The 19226-nt window shown below is 47.2% G+C and overlaps 9 protein-coding genes across 11 annotated transcripts; 5 read left to right on the forward strand and 4 right to left on the reverse strand.

The window, feature by feature from the left end:
* Positions 1 to 258: 258 nt before the first annotated feature.
* Positions 259 to 3819, reverse strand: LOC6623928 (E3 ubiquitin-protein ligase MARCHF6). The gene is made up of 2 exons (XM_002047380.4): positions 2164 to 3819; positions 259 to 2099 (listed from the first exon to the last, which is right to left on the reverse strand). The coding sequence occupies exons 1-2, from the start codon at positions 3817 to 3819 to the stop codon at positions 672 to 674; spliced, it is 3084 nt and encodes a 1027-aa protein (XP_002047416.1). The 3' UTR covers positions 259 to 671.
* Positions 3820 to 4320: 501 nt separating this feature from the next.
* Positions 4321 to 5192, forward strand: LOC6624055 (thioredoxin C-1). The gene is made up of 2 exons (XM_002047381.4): positions 4321 to 4786; positions 4842 to 5192. Exons 1-2 carry the CDS (start codon positions 4611 to 4613, stop codon positions 5089 to 5091), a joined length of 426 nt encoding a protein of 141 aa, XP_002047417.1. The 5' UTR covers positions 4321 to 4610; the 3' UTR covers positions 5092 to 5192.
* Positions 5153 to 5732, reverse strand: mRpL23 (mitochondrial ribosomal protein L23). The gene is made up of 2 exons (XM_002047382.4): positions 5439 to 5732; positions 5153 to 5376 (listed from the first exon to the last, which is right to left on the reverse strand). Exons 1-2 carry the CDS (start codon positions 5730 to 5732, stop codon positions 5218 to 5220), a joined length of 453 nt encoding a protein of 150 aa, XP_002047418.1. The 3' UTR covers positions 5153 to 5217.
* A 175-nt stretch (positions 5733 to 5907) lies between these two features.
* On the forward strand, positions 5908 to 8616 carry LOC6624148 (nucleolar MIF4G domain-containing protein 1 homolog). The gene is made up of 2 exons (XM_002047383.4): positions 5908 to 6794; positions 6853 to 8616. The coding sequence occupies exons 1-2, from the start codon at positions 5930 to 5932 to the stop codon at positions 8523 to 8525; spliced, it is 2538 nt and encodes an 845-aa protein (XP_002047419.1). The 5' UTR covers positions 5908 to 5929; the 3' UTR covers positions 8526 to 8616.
* LOC6624133 (cholesin) lies at positions 8531 to 9533 on the reverse strand. Its single transcript, XM_002047384.4, has 2 exons — positions 9237 to 9533; positions 8531 to 9178 (listed from the first exon to the last, which is right to left on the reverse strand). The coding sequence occupies exons 1-2, from the start codon at positions 9400 to 9402 to the stop codon at positions 8613 to 8615; spliced, it is 732 nt and encodes a 243-aa protein (XP_002047420.2). The 5' UTR covers positions 9403 to 9533; the 3' UTR covers positions 8531 to 8612.
* A 31-nt stretch (positions 9534 to 9564) lies between these two features.
* Positions 9565 to 11335, forward strand: nSMase (neutral sphingomyelinase). The gene is made up of 2 exons (XM_015176174.3): positions 9565 to 9748; positions 9849 to 11335. Exons 1-2 carry the CDS (start codon positions 9708 to 9710, stop codon positions 11137 to 11139), a joined length of 1332 nt encoding a protein of 443 aa, XP_015031660.1. The 5' UTR covers positions 9565 to 9707; the 3' UTR covers positions 11140 to 11335.
* A 216-nt stretch (positions 11336 to 11551) lies between these two features.
* Positions 11552 to 13976, forward strand: ecd (ecdysoneless cell cycle regulator). 2 transcript variants are annotated; one of them, XM_002047386.4, is made up of 2 exons: positions 11552 to 12011; positions 12069 to 13976. In XM_002047386.4, exons 1-2 carry the CDS (start codon positions 11726 to 11728, stop codon positions 13880 to 13882), a joined length of 2100 nt encoding a protein of 699 aa, XP_002047422.2. In that variant the 5' UTR covers positions 11552 to 11725; the 3' UTR covers positions 13883 to 13976. The 2 variants fall into 2 exon arrangements, with proteins under 2 accessions (XP_002047422.2, XP_032290357.1); XM_032434466.2 differs by having other exon boundaries at positions 11552 to 13976.
* LOC6624174 (RNA guanine-N7 methyltransferase activating subunit) lies at positions 13904 to 14742 on the reverse strand. The gene is made up of 2 exons (XM_002047387.4): positions 14273 to 14742; positions 13904 to 14215 (listed from the first exon to the last, which is right to left on the reverse strand). The coding sequence occupies exons 1-2, from the start codon at positions 14610 to 14612 to the stop codon at positions 14043 to 14045; spliced, it is 513 nt and encodes a 170-aa protein (XP_002047423.1). The 5' UTR covers positions 14613 to 14742; the 3' UTR covers positions 13904 to 14042.
* A 306-nt stretch (positions 14743 to 15048) lies between these two features.
* On the forward strand, positions 15049 to 18558 carry oxt (Xylosyltransferase oxt). Of its 2 annotated transcripts, XM_002047388.4 has the most exons (3): positions 15049 to 15985; positions 16043 to 16206; positions 16537 to 18558. In XM_002047388.4, the coding sequence occupies exons 1-3, from the start codon at positions 15280 to 15282 to the stop codon at positions 18322 to 18324; spliced, it is 2658 nt and encodes an 885-aa protein (XP_002047424.1). In that variant the 5' UTR covers positions 15049 to 15279; the 3' UTR covers positions 18325 to 18558. The 2 variants fall into 2 exon arrangements, with proteins under 2 accessions (XP_002047424.1, XP_070064242.1); XM_070208141.1 differs by lacking the exons at positions 15049 to 15985; positions 16043 to 16206 and adding an exon at positions 16262 to 16383.
* The last annotated feature ends 668 nt before the right edge of the window (positions 18559 to 19226 follow it).

Here is a 19226-nt window from a genome sequence, read left to right on the forward strand (position 1 = left end):
TAATTTTTACAAGTTCGTAAAGCTACTCAAAAGTTTTCACCACATTTACCAAGTTTTTATTTGAAATATTCTTGTTATGATCGGGAAATAATTTTCGTACATACATATATCGTATCAGATTCTAATACAAGGTAATCTCTCTACATATACATACATACATACATACATACATATACATATATATATATATATTTATGTATATATTTATATATATTTACGGATCGCCATTATCATTTTAAATATATTATCAAGCCATACTTGGATTTAGTGTTTTACTTTTCTCATTTTTTCCAAAACATTTTACAAAGCAATCGAAAAGTGTTTATGGTTTTTTATATATATATATATAGGATAAATAAGTGAAGTGTTAATCAGATGGTAATTATTGGCTATATCTGGCTGGCTTAAATTATCATACAGTTTAGGACCTATAAGCGAAAAAATTTAACAAACAATTGTGGCTAACATATAAAAAAGAACTAAAGCAAGAAAACGAAGAATTATTTAACTTGAAAATTTGAAGCGCCTGCCCAAGCTACTTCGGTTTGGGTCTTCGGTTGTGTGGGCGTCGCATCAACTCATATGGCTTGCTCTGGCTGTAGCGTATGAATTAAACAAAGATATATCAGCAGAGACTCCATTATAAACATGCACATAAAGTAGACGTAACCCTAGAGCAGCTCCTCGTTGGCATCAACAATCAGTGGGCGTGGCAACTGCTCTCGACGCCGACGCGCATGCAGAGCCGCCTGCTCCGCTAATTCCAGCAATGGTTCCTCGTTGCGCACTCCAAAACCGACTCCGCCGCCTTCTTGTGCTTGCGCCAGCTGCGCCTCCTCGGCTTCTTGGCGTGCCTTAAGTTCTTGGGCAGCAGCCGCTTGTTGCGCCTGCTGCTTCTTGCGATGCTCATAGTTGACCAGACGCTGACCCACCAGATACTTGTCCACCTTGATCGACAGATACAGTTTCTTCAATTGCTTAATCTGGAAGAGCACAAAACAAACGCTGCCCACAACAATGAAGCTTATAGGATAAACCATCAGAGAGATGTCCAGGCGTGTGTACGGATCGGTAAAGAATATGGGCAATATCGAATGGCCAATAACATAGGGTATAGCCAGGGCGAGGCCAAATGTTGTCACCACCGGCACAGCCAGATCACGCATTACAAATTTTAAATCGAAATCTCGCAGTCCATCCGTATAGGCGCGTTCCAGTGCTCGCTTTAGATGCCAATCCGGTCCCATTAGAGTGAGTGCTATGGCGATTTTGGTATACAGCACGCCCAGTGCCCAATCCTGCCACAGAAAGTGTATAGGTGTCTTACGCGGTTTCACACGCAACGGTATGACCATCACCAGCTCCAGCAGTAGTCCAAACAGCAACGGCACCAGCACAAATATGCCCAGCAGCGTCAAAACTGGTAGCGCATATTGTAGTGCGACGCGCGCCCAATGCTTCAGCTTGTTGACAATTGCGGCGCGTCCCTGGGGCAGTAGGGTCACCACCACAGCAATGCCACGTGACACAATCCAACATAGATAACCGCCAATTTCGGCCGTGTAGAGTTCATGGGGACGTAGCAGACGCTCGTTTTTGCGTGCCGCCTCTGGATCTGCTGCGGGCAAGTCAGCCGCCAATTGCGGAGGAGCCTTGTCACCCGGCTGACCCGTCCAAAGCATCATCAGACGACGGCCTATGTAGACGGGCACAGTTAGTATCAACATGGCAGCGCACACAATGGACAAGCACATCAGCGAGAGGAGCGCGCAGAGGCGCAGGGAAAAGAATGTGGGACGTTCGTATGGTTGAAAGCCGATGGGCACATTACGTTGCATCATAGCCTGGTGAGCGGCAGCCAAATTCCGTGGTTGGGCTGGCTCCAGCACTGGAGCTGGTGGCGGTGGTGCAGCGGCAACTCCAGGCGCTTCCGCTGGCTGAGCTGCTGGCTCGGCCTCCTCGGCAGCTTGTGGCTCTGGAGCGGGCAGCAAATAGCTTCGTATGCCAAGCAGCCAGGCCACAGCCGTGCACCAGATACGCAGCAATCCCTTCAGCCATATGCGAGTTTGGGTTTGCTCGAAGAAGCCGGGCAGCACAATCTAACAAGGCAAAGAAGTTTCATTAGAAATAGGAACCACAACAATGCAAGGATGTATTACCCACCTGTAGCAAAAGCAGCTGCAAGCTCAGATCATTTACCTCCGAGTCACCACTTAGGGCATAGGGCAAGAAATTGGGCCACAGCACTTGCAGTATACGTATTGGCAGCCAGAGCATTAACAGTACGGCAAAGCCAAAGATCATCGCCGATGCCACCAAACGGCGGATATGACGCACAATGGGCACATGAATCATTTCTTGTATGGGACTGAAATCGGGATCATTGACATTGCGGAAGATCCAAAGGACACCAGGACGCAGCACCTCACGCAGCAACGATATAAAGGCGGCAAAATAATAGACATACACCATGCCAAACATCCAATGGACAAAGAGCGATGTTCCCGGTGCAGCCTTAAAGCTGGCCTTGCGATCTTTAAGACTGGCATCGAGCAACGGCAGCGAGCATATATCCAGCCACCAGCCGCAGATAAGCGGCAATACGCCTATCTCCACCACAGACAGCAGCGATACCTTCACCACAATGTAACAGAGTCCAATGAACCAGCAGATGCGACGCAGCCGAAAGACGCCTGCGAAGAAGTGCAGCACTACCAGCGTCAGTCCTATGCAACAGTACCCAAAGAGCGTAGTAATCAGTCCATGGAAATGCAGCAATGGCTTTTCCGGCTGCAACAGATCCATGGAGCTCAGTATAAAGTTGCCCACGCAATACGGGCAAAAGGCGAACGTAAAGATGAACATGGTGTTTAGCGAGATTATCCAGAAAACATGCTCCAAGAAGACCAGTGAACCATCCAAGCCCAGTAAACGCTCCCAGGTTAGGTCTTCGGCGGCACGATCCCAGTCCATGGGATTCCAGTTCTGTTCATCGTTGTCTGCGTCAGCAGCCGCAGCGATGCCGCCAGCGGCGGCGGCACCTGCAGCGGGCACAGCCGCTGCCTGTGGAGCATCGCCTTCGTTGTCAGCCGGATCGGCCACTGCTGGTGCAGCATTATCCATTGGCACATCCTGCGGCGCGTTACCATTGTTATTATCATCTTGAGCTGCATCTGGTTCAGCTCGCGCAACTGGCGCAACTCGGGCAACTGGCGGTGCGGCCGCTGCGGCAACAGCAGGCACAGCTGGAGCGGCCGCTGCTGCAGCCGGCGCCTCGTCACGCTCAAGCCAATCGGGTCCGCCACCATGGAGAATTTGCTCACGCAACCAGACCAAGCCAATAAAACACAGTAGCGTACAAGTCACCACAAAACAGCCACGAAATGCATCCGCAGCCAGATTCTCCATGGAGAAGATGTCAAACGGCAGCGAGAGAATCATATCAAATGAGCTGGCCCGAAATAGATAGCGATAGGTACGATAAGCCGACAGAGGCACCACACCAAACCAGGCCATGCCCACCAGAGAGTAGTGCAGCCAGCAGCGCGCGCCCTCCAACACCGCAGACATCAGACCCATAAGCACATCGCGCAAAGGTAGAACGCGCGGCATATCCGGTGCATAGATGGGCTGAAAGCTGAAACGATGGCCGCACAGCTCACAGTATTCCTTGTGCGAATAACGCATCCATTGCATTAGGCAATCCTGATGTATATATTTGATGCTGCCCGTGCAAATGCAGGGATAGAAGAGCGGGCGATCTGGCAACGCCTCGCAGCGGCAGACGCGACAGATGTCGCCCTGCGAGAGATCATCCATTTTGCTACGTTTGTTGTCCTCTACTTTTCGTCGTCTGCTGCTTCCACTTTTCTATAGCTATGGGCCATTTGCGCAGTTCAAGAGGTGCTCGCGAATTGCACTCAGAATCCGTTTACCGTGTTCCGTGGTAGAAACGCACAATTTGCACTTGCACACGTTTCGAAAACTGTCAAACAAACCGTCGAAGCAGAACTAACACTTGAAATTTGATTTTAGTGTACAATCAAATCAATTGAACTTTTGATATTACAATTTTTTATGCCTGACGCGAATACGTGTTACAGTATGTGTCCGTGCGTGCTTGTATGTGTGTGTACGTGTGTTGGTATTTAAAAAAGTTTGTACCTTTAAGGTATTCTTGTAAATAGAAACTTTGGTATTTTATACTCTAGTTAAGGTCTTTTAAATTTCACATGCAATGTGTAGTGATCTATGAAGACTTGATTGTTTAACAATAGGATATACTTTTCAAAGCAGTTTTGATGAATACCAACAAACTTGTCGACAGTATCAAAATAAAAATTGTAAATAATCAAAATGTTGGTGTGTATGGTGGTTTAGTGTATTGATATAGTGAATCTGCAAGAGCATTAAAGCTCCGACGTTTCCAAGAACGTTTTTAACCTTCGTGTATGATTGCCAAGCATTTCCAAATTAACCTCTAGTGGTCACACTGGTCAACAACAAAAATAAAACAGCTGTTTCGTAACTGTTGGTAACGCTGGCACTTTAAGCAGCGCCGTCAACTATATTATAAACTCTCGTAACTTATAAACTGAACAAATTGCAAAATGCAAAGACAAATAGTTAATGTGCTCGGAAATGTGACGCGACAGGTGCGTAGCAATCAGCGTGCATTCTCAGTGACGCCGAAGAAAAGGGAAATCTTCAAAGTACAGAGCTCAGAGGACTTTGACAAGAAGGTGAAGAACAGTCAGGAGCCCGTGATAGTGGACTTTTTTGCAACGTTAGTAAAGAAAATTTTAGTCAAAAGACTACTTTACCAACATTTCCATATTTAGTTGGTGCAATCCTTGCAAGCTTCTAACGCCGCGCATCGAGACCATTGTGGGCGAACAGGCGGGCTCCATTAAACTGGCAAAAGTGGACATTGACGAACACAGTGAGCTAGCGCTGGATTACGATGTGGGTGCCGTTCCCGTGCTCATGGTTATGCAGAACGGCAAAGAAGTGCAACGCATGGTCGGACTCCAGGATGAGGACAAGATACGCGCCTGGGTAGCCACGGCGGTTAAAAATGCGAAGCAATAGAAGAGCTCCCTTCGGCATCATAATTGTTTCTAAGCTTTAAACTTGTTTTACTCAGCCAATATGGGTTTTTCAAAATAAATGTTATTATTCGTTGCAAACAACTTAAGCTACATATAACTTAAAAGTCTAAATAGAGTACCAGCCCGGTGTGCCGGGTCGCTTCTTGTTGCGCTCCAGAAACTTGCGAAAGCCCGCCTTCGACTCATCCATTGACTTTTCCTCCTTCTCCTGTTGTTCCGCTTTATTCGCAAATAGATCCGGAAAAGTAAATGCTTCGGTTTTCGGCTGTAAGATCCAAAATTATCCATTAGTCAAGTTTTTAGCTTTAGTTGAGCCAGTCCACTCACCATGGTTACATAAGCCAATTTGACGTCGTCTTTTTTGGTCACATAGCCGTAGGTTTGATCACGTTTGGTCTCGCCTAGCGCAATACGTGTACGTACATCCACCACGGGCACTTTGTAAATCTTTTCCAAATAGTTTTTCACATCGTGCTTGGTCATTTCCGTGGACACGGCAAAGGTAACAACATTTGCCGGCTGCTCCTCTGTGGGTCGCACCAATTTCATCCAAAAGTTGGGCAAAAAGACGCGCAACTGCGGATTGCCACGTTGATAAATAGGATACCAGCGCGTAGACATAATTTAAAGATTATGTGTTAATACAAAATAGCAGTAAAAAAAAAAACTATACTCGAACAACAAAACCGACTCAGCTGTTTTGCCTGGAAAATGTATCAAGCTCCACACCAAAAATGCACTAAAATATCCCACACACGTGTTATGCACAGCTGATTTGGCAACACTAACAAAACGATTTGAAAGTTGAATTTGTTGACATGGTGAAACTAAAAAAGAAAGCAGCGCACGCACCTAAGAAGCCGCTCAGCCGCAAGGAGCAGCGCAAGCTGAAACAGGAGACAAAGAAGAACAACAAGAGAATCTACCATGCGGACAAAACAAATGGAGCGCAGCGCGTAGCAGAGGCAGCAGCGGCTGCGGCTTTAGCAGCGACACAGACAAGCAAAAAGAAGAAAAAACCAAAAAAGAAACAGCTGAAGCCCGAGGACATGCCTCGAGAAGAGCTGCTGGCGGGCGAAGTAAATGAGGATGATGATGAATCTATAGCCTCCGATTTTAGTGATGCGGAGGTGAATGCTCGCCTGCCATCAGAACGTAAGGTGGAAACATACGAGCCCCTGGGCAAGAAGCCCAAGAAACACGCCGGGATACAGCGAGCCGACGAAGTGGAAGTACGCAAGCGTGAGCTGCGCCAGCAAAAGGAGCTGCTTAGCAAATCGCGCAAGCAGCGAATGAAGCAGCTGAAGTTAGAAAACGTGGAGGAGGATAAGGAAATCGCCAAGCTGGAAAAAAAGTTGAAGCTAAACAAGAGCAAGGACAAAAATCGTCTGGTTCGAAAAATGTTCAACGACGGATTGGACTATCTGCTCGACTTTGTGCTTGACGATGAGGAAGAGAAACAAAAATGGGATGAAAAGCAGCGTCGGAAAAAGGAACTAAAGGAGCAGCAGGAGAAGGAGGAAGCAGGCATGTGGAGCGACGAAGATGAACCAATGTCAGAGGCAGACAGCAATGTGGACGAAAACGAAGTGCCGTCGGATCAAAGTGACATGGAAGAGGACGAAGACGATGATGGATTAGAATCTAATAGTGAAAGCGAGCAGAGCACAGAACAAACAAAATGTATGCATTGTGGCGTCTAATAATTGTTTTACCAATTCAATTGAATCAATTTTTACAGACAAGGAGGACATTTATGGTCGTCGTCGCGATGCCGATGGCAATATTGTGCCCGATAATGCTGCGGTGGAGTCTAAAGGTTCCGGCCAGAAGTACATACCACCACATCAACGGGCTCTACTCGCTGCCAGCGAAGGTACCAATGCCAAACAGGCGGAGCAACTGGCACGCTTGCAAAAACAATGCAAGGGTTTGCTCAATCGACTGTCCGAGGCGAATCTTCATAAGATTTCTAGTGGCATCGAGACGCTCTACATGAAGAATTCCCGATATAACATGAACGAGACGCTGACAAAACTTCTACAAGAGGCGCTGCTGGGACGTGCTCGCGCCAACGAGCGCATGGTTCAGGAGCATATGGTTCTGCTGGCGTTTCTGCATGCGCACATTGGCAGCGAGATAGGCGCGCATTTCCTGCAAACCTTCGTTGAACAATTTGATGGCTATGTGAAGGAGATTAACGCACTGGAAGTGGAGGATAAGCGACTGAACAATCTGGTTCTAATCCTGTGTTACATGTACATCTTTAAGATCTACGAGCAGCGATTATTGCTGGAGCTGATTGCGCGACTTGCGGGGAGCCTATGCGAGAAATCAGTTGAATGCCTGTTGCTGATTTTCCAAACGGTTGGATTTCGTCTGCGCAAAGATGATCCCCTGGCCTTTAAGAATATGATGCAAAACGTGCAGTCGCAAATTGCTGCATCTCCGCTAGAGTTAAAGGAGAATCCGCGTCTGCGTTTCATGGTAGACATTCTGAACGCTGTGAAAAACAACAACATGAGCAAGTTGCCGCAGTATGATCCGGAACTGGCGGAGACCCTACGCAAGCGGCTTAAGGGAATGCTTAGAAATGAACGTTATGTTGTTACACTGAACATCACCTTGGAAGATCTGCTGCGTGCCGATAAGCTAGGAAAATGGTGGATTGTGGGCTCAGCATGGGCGGGCAATCTGGCTGAGATGGGCACCGCTCAGGCGGAACAAGAGAAACAGCGCCAGCAACCAGGAAGCGAGCGATACTCGGAAAAGCTCTTAGAGCTAGCCAAGAAACAACATATGAACACCGCCGAGAGACGTAACATATTTTGCATTATCATGAGCGCCGCCGACTATGTAGATGCATTCGAAAAAATTTTACATCTGTCTCTGAAAGATCAGCGAACTGTTGCCTACGTGATTATACATTGTGCACTCAATGAACGCCGGGCGAATCCATACTATGCGCATCTGGCATTGAAATTCTGTCAGTATAATCGCAAATTTCAGCTCGCCTTTCAATTTGCCAGCTGGGATCGCATCAATGACATTGAAACTCTATCGAAAATTCAAATACGCAACTTTGCTAGCTTCCTGCAGCAGCTAATATTAGCCTCGGGTCTTCAGTTGTCTGTGCTGAAGGTTGTGGACTTTATGCAATTGCACAAACTTAGTTTCTATTTTATGCGCGAAATTATGACGCGTCTGCTGCTGTCCAACGAGGAGAGCCAACTCTACCAGGCGTTTGAGCGCATTGCGAAGAACTCCAAGCTACAGCAGTTCAAGCAAAGCATCCGCTTGTTTATGCAGCATTTTATGCTTGATAAACTGGAGGAGCACAAGGAAGAGCAGCAGCAGCTGCTCCGACAACGCATTGAGCATCTGGATAAGCTATTGGCATATGTGGATTTATAAATAACTTGTTTTTTCTCTTGTTTATTAAACCCTAAATATTAACAAGAAGGTTTTTTTGCTATTCATATTAAAACTAAAAACTAACGCTTAATCGAAACTTTGCAACAGGTTGCGAGCGCGCTGATAACGTGTTGATTCCACAATCGCCTGACGCTCCGCTTCCTCCTCCAGCTGTTCACACTGTTTGTCCATTTCCTGTATGGCATCCTCGGCCAGTTTGCTGATCATTGCCTTCGCCGCGCCTTTTGAGCCCGCCAGATACTCCAAAGCAATGGGCCAAATATCTGCACTAACCTTTTTCTCATCGAAGGCCGTTTGTTGTATGGAAATTTGTCGCAATTTTTCAAACTTCCAATCTTGTCTACTGTCCCGCCACTTGCGTAGGTACTCCTCATTGCGCTTGGCTTCTTTGTCGGCACTCTGATCTTTTTGTGTTTCTAGCCGCTGCAAGTGTTTCTGTTTTTTCTTTTGACGTACCGTAACAATGGCATTCGAGTTCTCGGGCTTGTTCGCCTGCTCCAGTTGCTCCGCTGTGGGCATATCATCTACCTCATCATCTGTGGCGGCGTCTTCCTTAATATCATCTGTTTGTTTGCTGCGTTTCTCTTTGATGGCACCCTGCTCCGCCTGGATCTTGCGCTTGGACGCCTTGGCTGCAATCAGTCACATGTTGAATTATACTTTTGTATTCACTAAAGAATTTTTGCTTACTTTTACGGGGCAGGTGTTCCTTCGCTTGGGCTTCCGCTGCCACCTGCTCCTCCACAATTAAACTTTTGTTGGCCACTTCGTCATCGCTTCCCGCCGGCTGAGTGTCATGTTTACGTTTTTTGGCCTTACGCTTTTGCTTCTTTATTTCCAGCTCGGTACGTGCCATATTTATTGTCTTTTTGATTTTATTTCCAAACTAATTTTAAATTATTTTACTCGTTTCATGTGCTCTTTGTTGTTTTTGGACCCAAATTCGCGCACAGCCAACTTCACGTGAGCAAAATCTGCGCGCGGCCAACTTCATTGCGGTCAAAATTGCGCGCAGCCACCTTCAAGCGAGCAATAAATTGCTTACAGCAGAAATGCTTAGTTGATTGTTTAGAAACAAAATTTAATCTTATCGGCGCTGCGCGCGTACATTGTACGCCAGTGATAGCTAATGAGGGAGTCAAAAACACGAAACATATCACAATGCTGCTGCTGGAGCTGAAAATTCTAACGTTGAACATTTGGTGCGTTGAGTTTTTATATGTTTACTCAATTTGGTCACGCGCTTGGAACTAATTCGCCTTGGCGTTTGCTTGCGTTGCCAAAACCAAATTATAATTACAGGGGTATTCCATTTGTCTCCCGTGACCGTGCGCCACGTATCGAAGCCATATGTAAGGAGCTTAGCAGCGGCCAGTACGACATCGTGTCCCTGCAGGAGGTATGGTCACAGCAAGACAGCGAGCAACTGCAGCAGGGCACATTAAGTGTGTTGCCGTATTCCCACTACTTTCACAGCGGTGTCATGGGCGCCGGTCTGCTGGTGCTCTCCAAGTATCCAATTTTGGGCACGCTGTTCCACGCCTGGTCAGTCAACGGCTACTTCCATCGAATCCAACACGCCGATTGGTTTGGTGGCAAGGGTGTGGGTCTCTGTCGCATCCTGTTCGGCGAGCAAATCGTTCACCTCTATAACGCGCATCTGCATGCAGAATATGACAACGACAATGATGAATACAAGACCCATCGTGTAATTCAGGCCTTTGACACGGCCCAGTTTATAGAGGCTACGCGCGGCAACTCGGTGCTCCAAATATTGGCAGGTGATCTCAATACACAACCTCAGGACATTTCGTATAAGGTGCTGCTCTATACCTCTAAGATGACAGACAGCTGTGCCTCGGACTCGTTTCGAACCAACGAGTGTGGCAGGAACTCGTACACATCGAAACGTGCGCTGGCCAAAAACCCGCTAGGAATACGGATTGACCACATATTTGTGAGGGGTGCAGATAATATCAACGCGGAGATTGTCGAATATACGCTACCATTTCCGGAACGTGTACCTGGACAAAAGTTCAGCTTCTCGGATCACGAAGCTGTACTGGCCAAGTTAAGACTAATCCGTGTGCCAAAAGAACCCGAATCAGCAGAAGAGATTACCGTAAATACGGAGCATGTGGAGTGCAATCTTTTTGAAGAAGTGTGTACGTTACAGGATCAGGGCGCCGGAGATGCGATTAAAGAAGATGCCCATGCCCCCGCTTCTGCCACGCACGAGAACAATAGCTCTTCGACCAATGCTCAGCACCTGCCTGCTGCACGAACGGCGGCGTTGAACGAGGCACTGGCTCTGTGCGATGCTTCCTTGCTGCAATTAAACACCGACCGGTTATTATATTATAGTGCAGCAACTGTTCTGTTTGTTCTGCTAGTTCTGCTCGTTGAGTATGCACCGCCGGTGGGACTTAAAACCATTTATCTGTTGCTCAAGTTTATTGTATTTGGCGTAATACTATTTTGTTTATTTATGGCTTCCATTTGGAACTACATTGAACGTAATGGCGTGCTACAGGGCAAGAAATCCATGGAGGTGATGTTGCAGCATGCCCAGAAATATGATTATTTTTATTGATCTAAACTTGGTGTATTCCATATAACAGTTAAGAAGCTCAAAAAGCATTTAAAAAACAGCCCAAGTGCTCTATATTAATACATCTACGTGTCTCGACTAAGTTGCAAATTGAAGCTCTGCCTCATTCTATGCAATGAAATGGTCTCTGTCCCCTTTTCAAATTCAAGTAAAAAATTAAATACGTACTTATATTCAAGCTCTGCCTCAGCGGTACAATTTAATGCAATAATATAGTCACTGTCCCTCTTTCAAATTCAAGTGAAAATAAACGTTAAGAGAAAGTTCATTTATTGAAAATCGTATATCGATAATTGATTATCGATAACTCGTCGATAGCATTGAGAGTGGTATCAACAACAGCTCACGTTCCAATAAAAAGTTTATTTCGCCAATAATAAATGAAAATTTTCTTAATATCTATTGTAACTGTCCGCAAGAGTGCCATTTGTTAAGTATTTATTGAGCAAATATACTTTTTGCTTTTTTTGTGGCAACAAACAGTGCCCACAAGGGATACACACGCTGTTGAGCAGAGAGACTGAGTCACATCCAACCGAGACCAAAACAAAGGCAGACAACAAAGACAATGAATAAGTTGCCAGGTGCCAATTTGGAATTTGTACGCGAGGACGATTTTGTTGAGTACTATATTTTTCCCAAACTAACTGACGGTGTCGAGTACGATGAGGAGCAAGTGCGTCAGCAGTTGGAGCAGGTGCGTGCTGATTGCATGTCCATTGTGGAAAAGAAAGTCGAAGAGCGCTGCTATATTTGGCACAAGGATGAATTTCAGCTGCTAGCACGCACGGGCAGTGCCGAGGAACGCCTGCTCAACGAGGAAGACAACAAGCAGGAGGAGGAAGAGCATGCGGGCAAGTACATACTATTTATGCGCCTATATTTAGCTATAGCAATTGGGCTCATTTTAGGTATGCTGCCGCCCCATTTGCATGGCGTCACGCATTATGGCGACAACATTGGCGACGAGTGGTTCATTGTTTATCTCTTGAGCGAGCTCACCCGCTCTCGACCGGATTGCATAGCGCGCGCTTGCGATGCTGACGGTGAATTTCTGCTCATCGAGGCCGCCGATGCTCTGCCCGACTGGGCCAGTCCGGAGACGTGCGAGCAACGTGTCTATATTGTGAACGGTGGGCTGCAGCTATTGCAGAACTCGACCAACACTATCCAAAACAAGCCGCTGTCCATGGCTACTGCTGTGCACCGTATACGTCTGAATCCCTCGCTATACCGCTGCTCCCGTGATATACAGAACTGCATTGAGGCTCGTCTGCACGAATTTCAACCGGCACAGCCGCATGTATCCATTCATCGCCAAATCGTGGAGCTGCCACAAAACGCGGCACAGCTGCTCAAACAACGACCAGGTCTGGTAGCATCAGCTGTGCGCGCCTTCTGCGAACGCGACACTTTGGACACGAAGGCGCTGCGTACCATGCGATATTTTCCGCCAGAAACGCCACGCAAACGCACAAATGTGGCCTTCACAAGATGTTTGTATGCCATGATAATGCACAGCCAGTATACACCAGAGCGCCGTCTGGGCTGGCAATTGACGGATGCCGTGGCCAATCCTGAGTGCTATAAGGAACAGCTGCTTGGTGTGAAGCTAGTCAGCGGCTTAGAAATACTGGCCAGCCAGGCAAAGCGTGCTGGCGAGCAGCTGGACGAACAATCGCCCGCATGGCGATCGTATTTGCGCAGCTTGCAAGGCAAGGGTTACTTTCGGGACAACATTGAAGGCAGTGCGGAGCATGAACGCCTACTAGCCACGGCCAAGGAGTACTTTAAATGCAACCAGGAGCGCTTTCGCACTGCACCGCTAGTTGGCGCCGAAATAGTTAATTTGCTATTGCATCCTGGGGAGGGCAGCGGCTCTGAGAAGCTGCGTGACGAAGAGAACAATCTGTTGCCCAGCGATGCGGATGACTGGCTAAATATTAGCGCCGAGGACCTGGATGCCATGCTGCAGCAGCGCTACGGCCCCCAGAAGCTGTATAATCCCAATGGTGATATGAATGCAGCAGAATTTACCAAGCAGCTGTCTCAATTCTTGGACAGGCAGTCCAATTTCGAAGGTATCGAAGCACCGGGAGAGGCAGGCGATGAACTGGACTCAGACGATGACGAGCCACCGCCGCCGCCGCCGCCAACCAGTGCAACTAGCAGCAATGCCAAGGTCAAAAAGAACGCTTCGATGCGCAAGGCATGCAAGCGCAACTCCTTGATACAGTCCGACGAACAGGACAGCACACATGTGCGCAATTTTCTTGACTTTGTGATACCAGAGGACAACTGGGATTCCAATTCCGAGATGAGTGACTATGCGGACGAGGAGGATCTTCAGCGCAACTTCGATGAGCTATCTAATGCCAGCGGTGGCGGCGATGATAACTACCGTTTGGATCGCAACATTAAAGCGTACATGGAGCAAATGGATCGCGAGCTGGCTCAAACGACCGTGGGCAAGTCTTTTCATGGAAAGAGCAGTACAAGCACCAGCACGTCGCAACACAACGCTGCCGAGGATGATTTCGATGACATCGAGGACTTCGAGCCAATTAATATAAATGTTAACACGCTACGAAACATGATGGACAGCTATAAATCCCAAATGGGTGGCGCAGGACCCGTATCCAATTTATTTACCGCCATGGGCGTGGGCATGTCGGCTGCGGCAACCGATGAGAAACCCAAGGATTTGTCAGAGTCAGCTGTTTAGGGCACAAACAGGAACGCATCATTTAGCATTTAAGATTACAATCGCATTATGGGCTTAACATTCAAATCGAAATATACATCTCTATATACATGTACATATGTGTGTGGGTGTATGTGTGTGAATGCGTTATAATGACAAATGAAACAGGCTAAGCTAAACGCTAATCTTTGGATGCCGGCACAAAGTTGCCATAGTCGCGCCTGACGTGCATAGGCGAACCGCCCTGCGGTGACTCATTGCGGCTCCTGTGCTGATAAGAACGTTCTAAAGTCCTGTCTCCTCCCCCGCCGCCGCCGCCACCACCACGAGCCTCATATCTATTGCGGCGTTGATCTGCAGTTGGTTTAAAAGCGATTAAAGCGAATTTTCAACATATACTAATTTGCGTACCTCTGAAGCCGCGTTCGTTATTGCTGTTGTGATTATTGTAACCGCCACCGCGTCTTTGCCAGCCACGATCGCCGCCTCCTCTGCGCTGTCCGCCATTGTAACGATTATTAAAAGGACTTGTATAGCCATCATCAGCACCTCCACCACTGCCTCCTCCACCGCCACCACCGCCGCTCATCCAATTATCAACCAGCGGCGGCTCCGGCTCTGGCTTAGAACAATGTGCCATAAATTCGGCATCGTCTGTTGTGTAGCGTGATGCAAATTCCGATTCGCATTCATCCAAAAATTTAACATCTCTGTCCGAGAGTCGGTTTATTTTGCGATTCGGATCAACCATTCTTGGAAACGTTTGTTGTTTACTGGCTAGTATGCTGATCGAAGAGCGAGGCAAAACTCAGAAGAATTTAAACTAAATTGTTGCGAGCAGGGCTGCAATACTTTGACAAACATTTTGTAAGAACGACTACCATGACGTGATTTGCTTTTCTCCTAATTTCTAGCATGAAAGTTATAGCTTACCTTTAACAAATTATTTTCAATTTCCATATACTTCATAATTAACTTTAGGGCGTACTACGGTAAATAGTAATAACAATGGGCCTTTTATCAAATTTTTCGTTTGAAAATTATAAGCCTGGCATAACTGATTGCTGCTGTTAGCTACAGCTTGCTTCCAATACCTGTGATCAGCATACCGCGCCTAAGCAAAATTCGATATATGGCAAATGCAAATATCGCAAACAATGTATCGATATATCGGCAGCCGCATACGATGTCTGTAATACTGATTCAGTATTCTTAGTGAAATGCGGGAGTGTTTTGAGTGAAATGCAGATAATTTAAGCGATTGTAAATACTTGTACATGTAATTTATACTAAGGGCTCACATTAATGAGATAAACGCTGGACATGCCACTGCATCGCATCCACAGAACTACACGAGCCATAAGCATAAGCACACGGGTCAACGACCACAGACTACGTGCGCACCTTCCGAGCTGGCCATGGAGCAACAGTCGTCTGTATCCATGCGCTGGTTGCGCCGCTACCGCGTATTCTACTTAATACTACTTTTCATCATTGCCATCCAGCTGTTTCTGGCCTACAAATCAGTTGACATTGATTTGACTGGGACACGGCGCACACAACGCGATGTGCACGATTCGGAGGCGCCGCCACCAGAACCTGTAGCGCCACCGGTTCATGTCCAGGCGGCCAGTAAGAGCGCCCGCCTCACTTCTAAGGAATTGGGCTTTGAGCCCGAATGTGATATCAATGCCAAGGAAGCAATATCGGCACTGCAGCGTGCCAAGACGAAAGACTGCCGTCAACATATCGCCCATATAGCCTGTGCCATACAAGCTGGACGCTTCTATGCCACACATCTACAGAGTAGTTGTCCCGCGGGCAACCATACGGCCAATGTTTCGCTGGGTTGCTATCGCGACGAGAAGGAATCGCGCCTGCTGGGCGGCTACTTTACCAGCTTCAAAACGTCCAATTCACCCAGTGGCTGTGTTGAGCTCTGCCTGCAATCCGGCTATCCATATGCGGGCGTCCAATACGCACGCGAATGCTTCTGCGGCTTTGACACTCCGCCCAGCTCCGCCAAACTGCCGGACTCCAGCTGCAACATGAAATGCTTGGGCAATGCCAAGGAAATCTGTGGTGGCTTCTTTGCCATGAATGTCTACGAAACGGGCATTGCAAGTGAGTGCATCCACATTGTCATTGTCATTCTTATATAATAATCGCATCTGTTTGCAGAGTTTACCCCACAACTGGCCGCCAGCAGCCCAGCGCCAGGGGAGGAACAGCGTGTCCGCATTGCATTTCTGCTGACGCTCAACGGACGTGCATTGCGACAGGTTCATCGACTGCTCCGAGCTTTGTATGCGCCCCAACACGTTTACTACATACACGTGGATGCGGTGAGTGAGCGGTGCGAGACGGTGACACGGCCGGATTTTATAATTAAAGCGAATTCCACAATTTGTGCTAATTGAGCGGAATTTGACGCCTCGCTGTTAAATCAGCAAATGGTGGCTTACATTAATTTAAGATTGAATAATACAAGTATATGAACATGTGCCACAAAGCGACAGAAGGTATAGGAACAGTGTAATATGATATGATGATATATAGTATATATTTTGGTTCTGTCTGTCAAGTTTTGCGTCAAGCAAGCACAACATAACCCAATAACAAGCTTTGGCTATTAATTATCAATTAACTTAAAAGATTATTTTCCAATTTCACAGCGCCAGGATTATCTCTACCGCAAATTGTTGGAGCTGGAACCGAAGTTTTCCAATATACGTCTAGCACGAAAGCGCTTCTCTACAATTTGGGGCGGCGCCTCCCTGCTGACCATGCTGCTGCAGTGTATGCAGGATTTGCTGCAGTCCAACTGGGAGTGGGACTTTGTCATCAATCTGAGTGAAAGTGATTTTCCAGTCAAGACGCTGGACAAACTGGTTGACTTTCTGAGCGCCAATCGCGACCGCAACTTTGTCAAGGGCCATGGCCGTGAGACGCAGCGTTTTATCCAGAAACAGGGCCTGGACAAGACCTTCGTGGAGTGCGACACACACATGTGGCGCATAGGCGATCGCAAGCTGCCCGCCGGCATACAGGTGGACGGTGGCAGCGACTGGGTGGCACTCTCCCGTCCATTTGTCAACTACGTAACAAATCCAGCAAAGGATGATACTTTGTTGCAGGCACTGTTGCAACTGTTTCGACACACACTGCTGCCAGCCGAATCGTTCTTTCACACGGTGCTGCGCAACACACAGCATTGCCAGAGCTATGTGGACAACAATCTTCATGTGACCAACTGGAAGCGCAAGCAAGGCTGCAAGTGTCAATACAAGCATGTGGTGGACTGGTGCGGCTGCAGCCCCAACGACTTTAAGCCGGAGGATTGGGCGCGGCTGCTGGCCACGGAACAAAAGTCCCTATTCTTTGCGCGCAAATTCGAGCCGATTATCAATCAGGCGGTGCTTTTGCAGCTTGAGGAGTGGCTCTACGGGCCGTACACCAGCGAATATGCCAATCTGCACGGCTACTGGCAGTCGCTCTATCATCACGAGGATGCACATGGCGCTGGCGATGATCTGGCGCGTACTGTTGGCGACAGCCTGATGCGTCTCTCTGCACAACAGGCCAAACTGGAACCACTGCGGCTGCTGGAGCTGACGCACTACCTGCATCGGGATCAGTACAAGGGATTTTTGGTGCGCTACAGCGTACTGCGCGGAAATGGCTCCAGGGAGCTGCAGCTGGAGACGCGCGTGCGACCCGTGCAGCACGGCAAAGTGGCGAAAAATACACGCTTCAGCAAGCGGCTACGCAACTTTGAGGTTTCCACCGATTTCGATCAGAAGGAGCAGGTGGCACGCAACTTTGCCAAGTTACTGGGACCACACAGCGATCTATTGCTGAGCTACACATATCAGGGTGTGACTGCCACTCAGGATGCATCGCACTCGTACAATTTGACGCTGCTCTGGCTGGATCCATTGGGTCGACTGCAGGACTTCAATGAGCTGCATGTGGAGGAGTCCCAAATCGATGTTATCAATCACTCCAAAACGCTGCTCAAGCAGCCGCTTACGCCGGGCATATGGACAGCCAAGCTAATTGGACGCACTTCCATCTATGCGCAGCTCAAGTTTCTAGTCGCTCCGCTTGCCTATGCCAAAGGTGTGCCGCTGGACACTGTGGCAGCCGCACGGGCCCAAAACGGTGGTTTAGCCCTGTCACTGCCTGAGGACTTTTCGTTGCCTGAGGAGTGGCAGCAGCATCTGCCCAATGAGAACGACGTCATTGCGCTGCGCCAAGAAGCATTGGCCAATGCTGAATTCATTGGCCAACCATTGCACAGTTGGATAGACGTGCTGGTCGGCAAATTCTTTCAGTTGCGTGAAACCTGCATTGCGGATGGAACTGATGTGCTGCACGAGTTGCCGCTATGTCGAGACACCGCCTGGAGCTCCCTGGCCGCGGACCCCAAGAGCGATATGGACGCGCTGCTCAAGCGTTGACAATAGGCCAGAGTCATATAAAGTTGTTATAGCCATTTTCGAAAACGCTACCATTGATAATTTTTTAGTTATTCATTTTGTTGTGTAAATAGTTGTGAATGTCCTCATGTGTCTGTGTGTTGGTTTTTTAACCATCTGTTTACTACTCGTTTCAATACTTAAATGTCATAGTTCAAATAAGAATTTTAAACTCAGATATCTGCAATATTATGCTCAACGCACACAAAACTAAAAGCAGCCGATAGTCTACTTAGCCCTTGCATACGCTTCTATGTATTCCTTTCAGCAAATCATTGTTTAGTATTATTCTGGCGTTATGTCAGTAGCCTGAGCTTACACTGAGATTAACAATTTTATGGGACTGTTTCAAGGCCCTAATGGAGAATGAAACCGATTTGTTTCTTTTGAGTCTAACTTTGATATTAATGTGAAAATGTATATAATAACAAGTTTGACTAGATAGAATATCTACAATGTTATGGTTATGTTATATAGTATAATCCATTATTATTCAGTTTACTGATCGAGCCTATGCAAGGGCATCCGCATCGGATTTGCCGTTTTAATCTTAAGTGTTTCATTTTTGCACTTTGCCACATTCGAACTTCTCTAATTCAGATTCTACAAATTCTTTGAACGCACCTTAAAATCTTTTTTCTTATAGAATGTTGTGATATATGTAAAATGAGAATGAGATTGGGACTTGCGGTCGTTTGTAGTGTGAAAGTGAGTGTGGGCAAGTTTTTAAAAAGAGTATTACAAACAAATTGTTAGGGTTTAAGTAACTATGCGATGCAATTGTAACACTGGACATATATATATATATCTCTAGCATGTAGTATAAACTTTGAACTATGCAACTATAAGATTCATTTTCATTTTGGCCGGAATTTCAATTCTTG

Source organism: Drosophila virilis, chromosome 3 (genome assembly GCF_030788295.1).
Source record: "Drosophila virilis strain 15010-1051.87 chromosome 3, Dvir_AGI_RSII-ME, whole genome shotgun sequence".
NCBI classification, from domain to species: Eukaryota; Metazoa; Arthropoda; class Insecta; order Diptera; family Drosophilidae; genus Drosophila; species Drosophila virilis.

Excerpts from the sequence above, each read along its gene's own strand:
- LOC6623928 (XM_002047380.4), bottom strand. The coding sequence starts at position 3,819 with ATGGATGATCTCTCGCAGGGCGACATCTGTCGCGTCTGCCGCTGCGAG. Across the intron at positions 2,100-2,163 it reads TGCAGCTGCTTTTGCTACAG|ATTGTGCTGCCCGGCTTCTT; the intron begins GTGGGTAATACA and ends TTGCCTTGTTAG.
- LOC6624055 (XM_002047381.4), top strand. The coding sequence starts at position 4,611 with ATGCAAAGACAAATAGTTAATGTGCTCGGAAATGTGACGCGACAGGTG. Across the intron at positions 4,787-4,841 it reads ATAGTGGACTTTTTTGCAAC|TTGGTGCAATCCTTGCAAGC; the intron begins GTTAGTAAAGAA and ends TTCCATATTTAG.
- mRpL23 (XM_002047382.4), bottom strand. The coding sequence starts at position 5,732 with ATGTCTACGCGCTGGTATCCTATTTATCAACGTGGCAATCCGCAGTTG. Across the intron at positions 5,377-5,438 it reads AATTGGCTTATGTAACCATG|CCGAAAACCGAAGCATTTAC; the intron begins GTGAGTGGACTG and ends TGGATCTTACAG.
- LOC6624148 (XM_002047383.4), top strand. The coding sequence starts at position 5,930 with ATGGTGAAACTAAAAAAGAAAGCAGCGCACGCACCTAAGAAGCCGCTC. Across the intron at positions 6,795-6,852 it reads GAGCACAGAACAAACAAAAT|ACAAGGAGGACATTTATGGT; the intron begins GTATGCATTGTG and ends CAATTTTTACAG.
- LOC6624133 (XM_002047384.4), bottom strand. The coding sequence starts at position 9,402 with ATGGCACGTACCGAGCTGGAAATAAAGAAGCAAAAGCGTAAGGCCAAA. Across the intron at positions 9,179-9,236 it reads GGAACACCTGCCCCGTAAAA|CCAAGGCGTCCAAGCGCAAG; the intron begins GTAAGCAAAAAT and ends GACTGATTGCAG.
- nSMase (XM_015176174.3), top strand. The coding sequence starts at position 9,708 with ATGCTGCTGCTGGAGCTGAAAATTCTAACGTTGAACATTTG. Across the intron at positions 9,749-9,848 it reads ATTCTAACGTTGAACATTTG|GGGTATTCCATTTGTCTCCC; the intron begins GTGCGTTGAGTT and ends TTATAATTACAG.
- ecd (XM_032434466.2), top strand. The coding sequence starts at position 11,726 with ATGAATAAGTTGCCAGGTGCCAATTTGGAATTTGTACGCGAGGACGAT.
- LOC6624174 (XM_002047387.4), bottom strand. The coding sequence starts at position 14,612 with ATGGTTGATCCGAATCGCAAAATAAACCGACTCTCGGACAGAGATGTT. Across the intron at positions 14,216-14,272 it reads TAACGAACGCGGCTTCAGAG|ATCAACGCCGCAATAGATAT; the intron begins GTACGCAAATTA and ends AACCAACTGCAG.
- oxt (XM_002047388.4), top strand. The coding sequence starts at position 15,280 with ATGGAGCAACAGTCGTCTGTATCCATGCGCTGGTTGCGCCGCTACCGC. Across the intron at positions 15,986-16,042 it reads CTACGAAACGGGCATTGCAA|AGTTTACCCCACAACTGGCC; the intron begins GTGAGTGCATCC and ends ATCTGTTTGCAG. Across the intron at positions 16,207-16,536 it reads ACTACATACACGTGGATGCG|CGCCAGGATTATCTCTACCG; the intron begins GTGAGTGAGCGG and ends CCAATTTCACAG.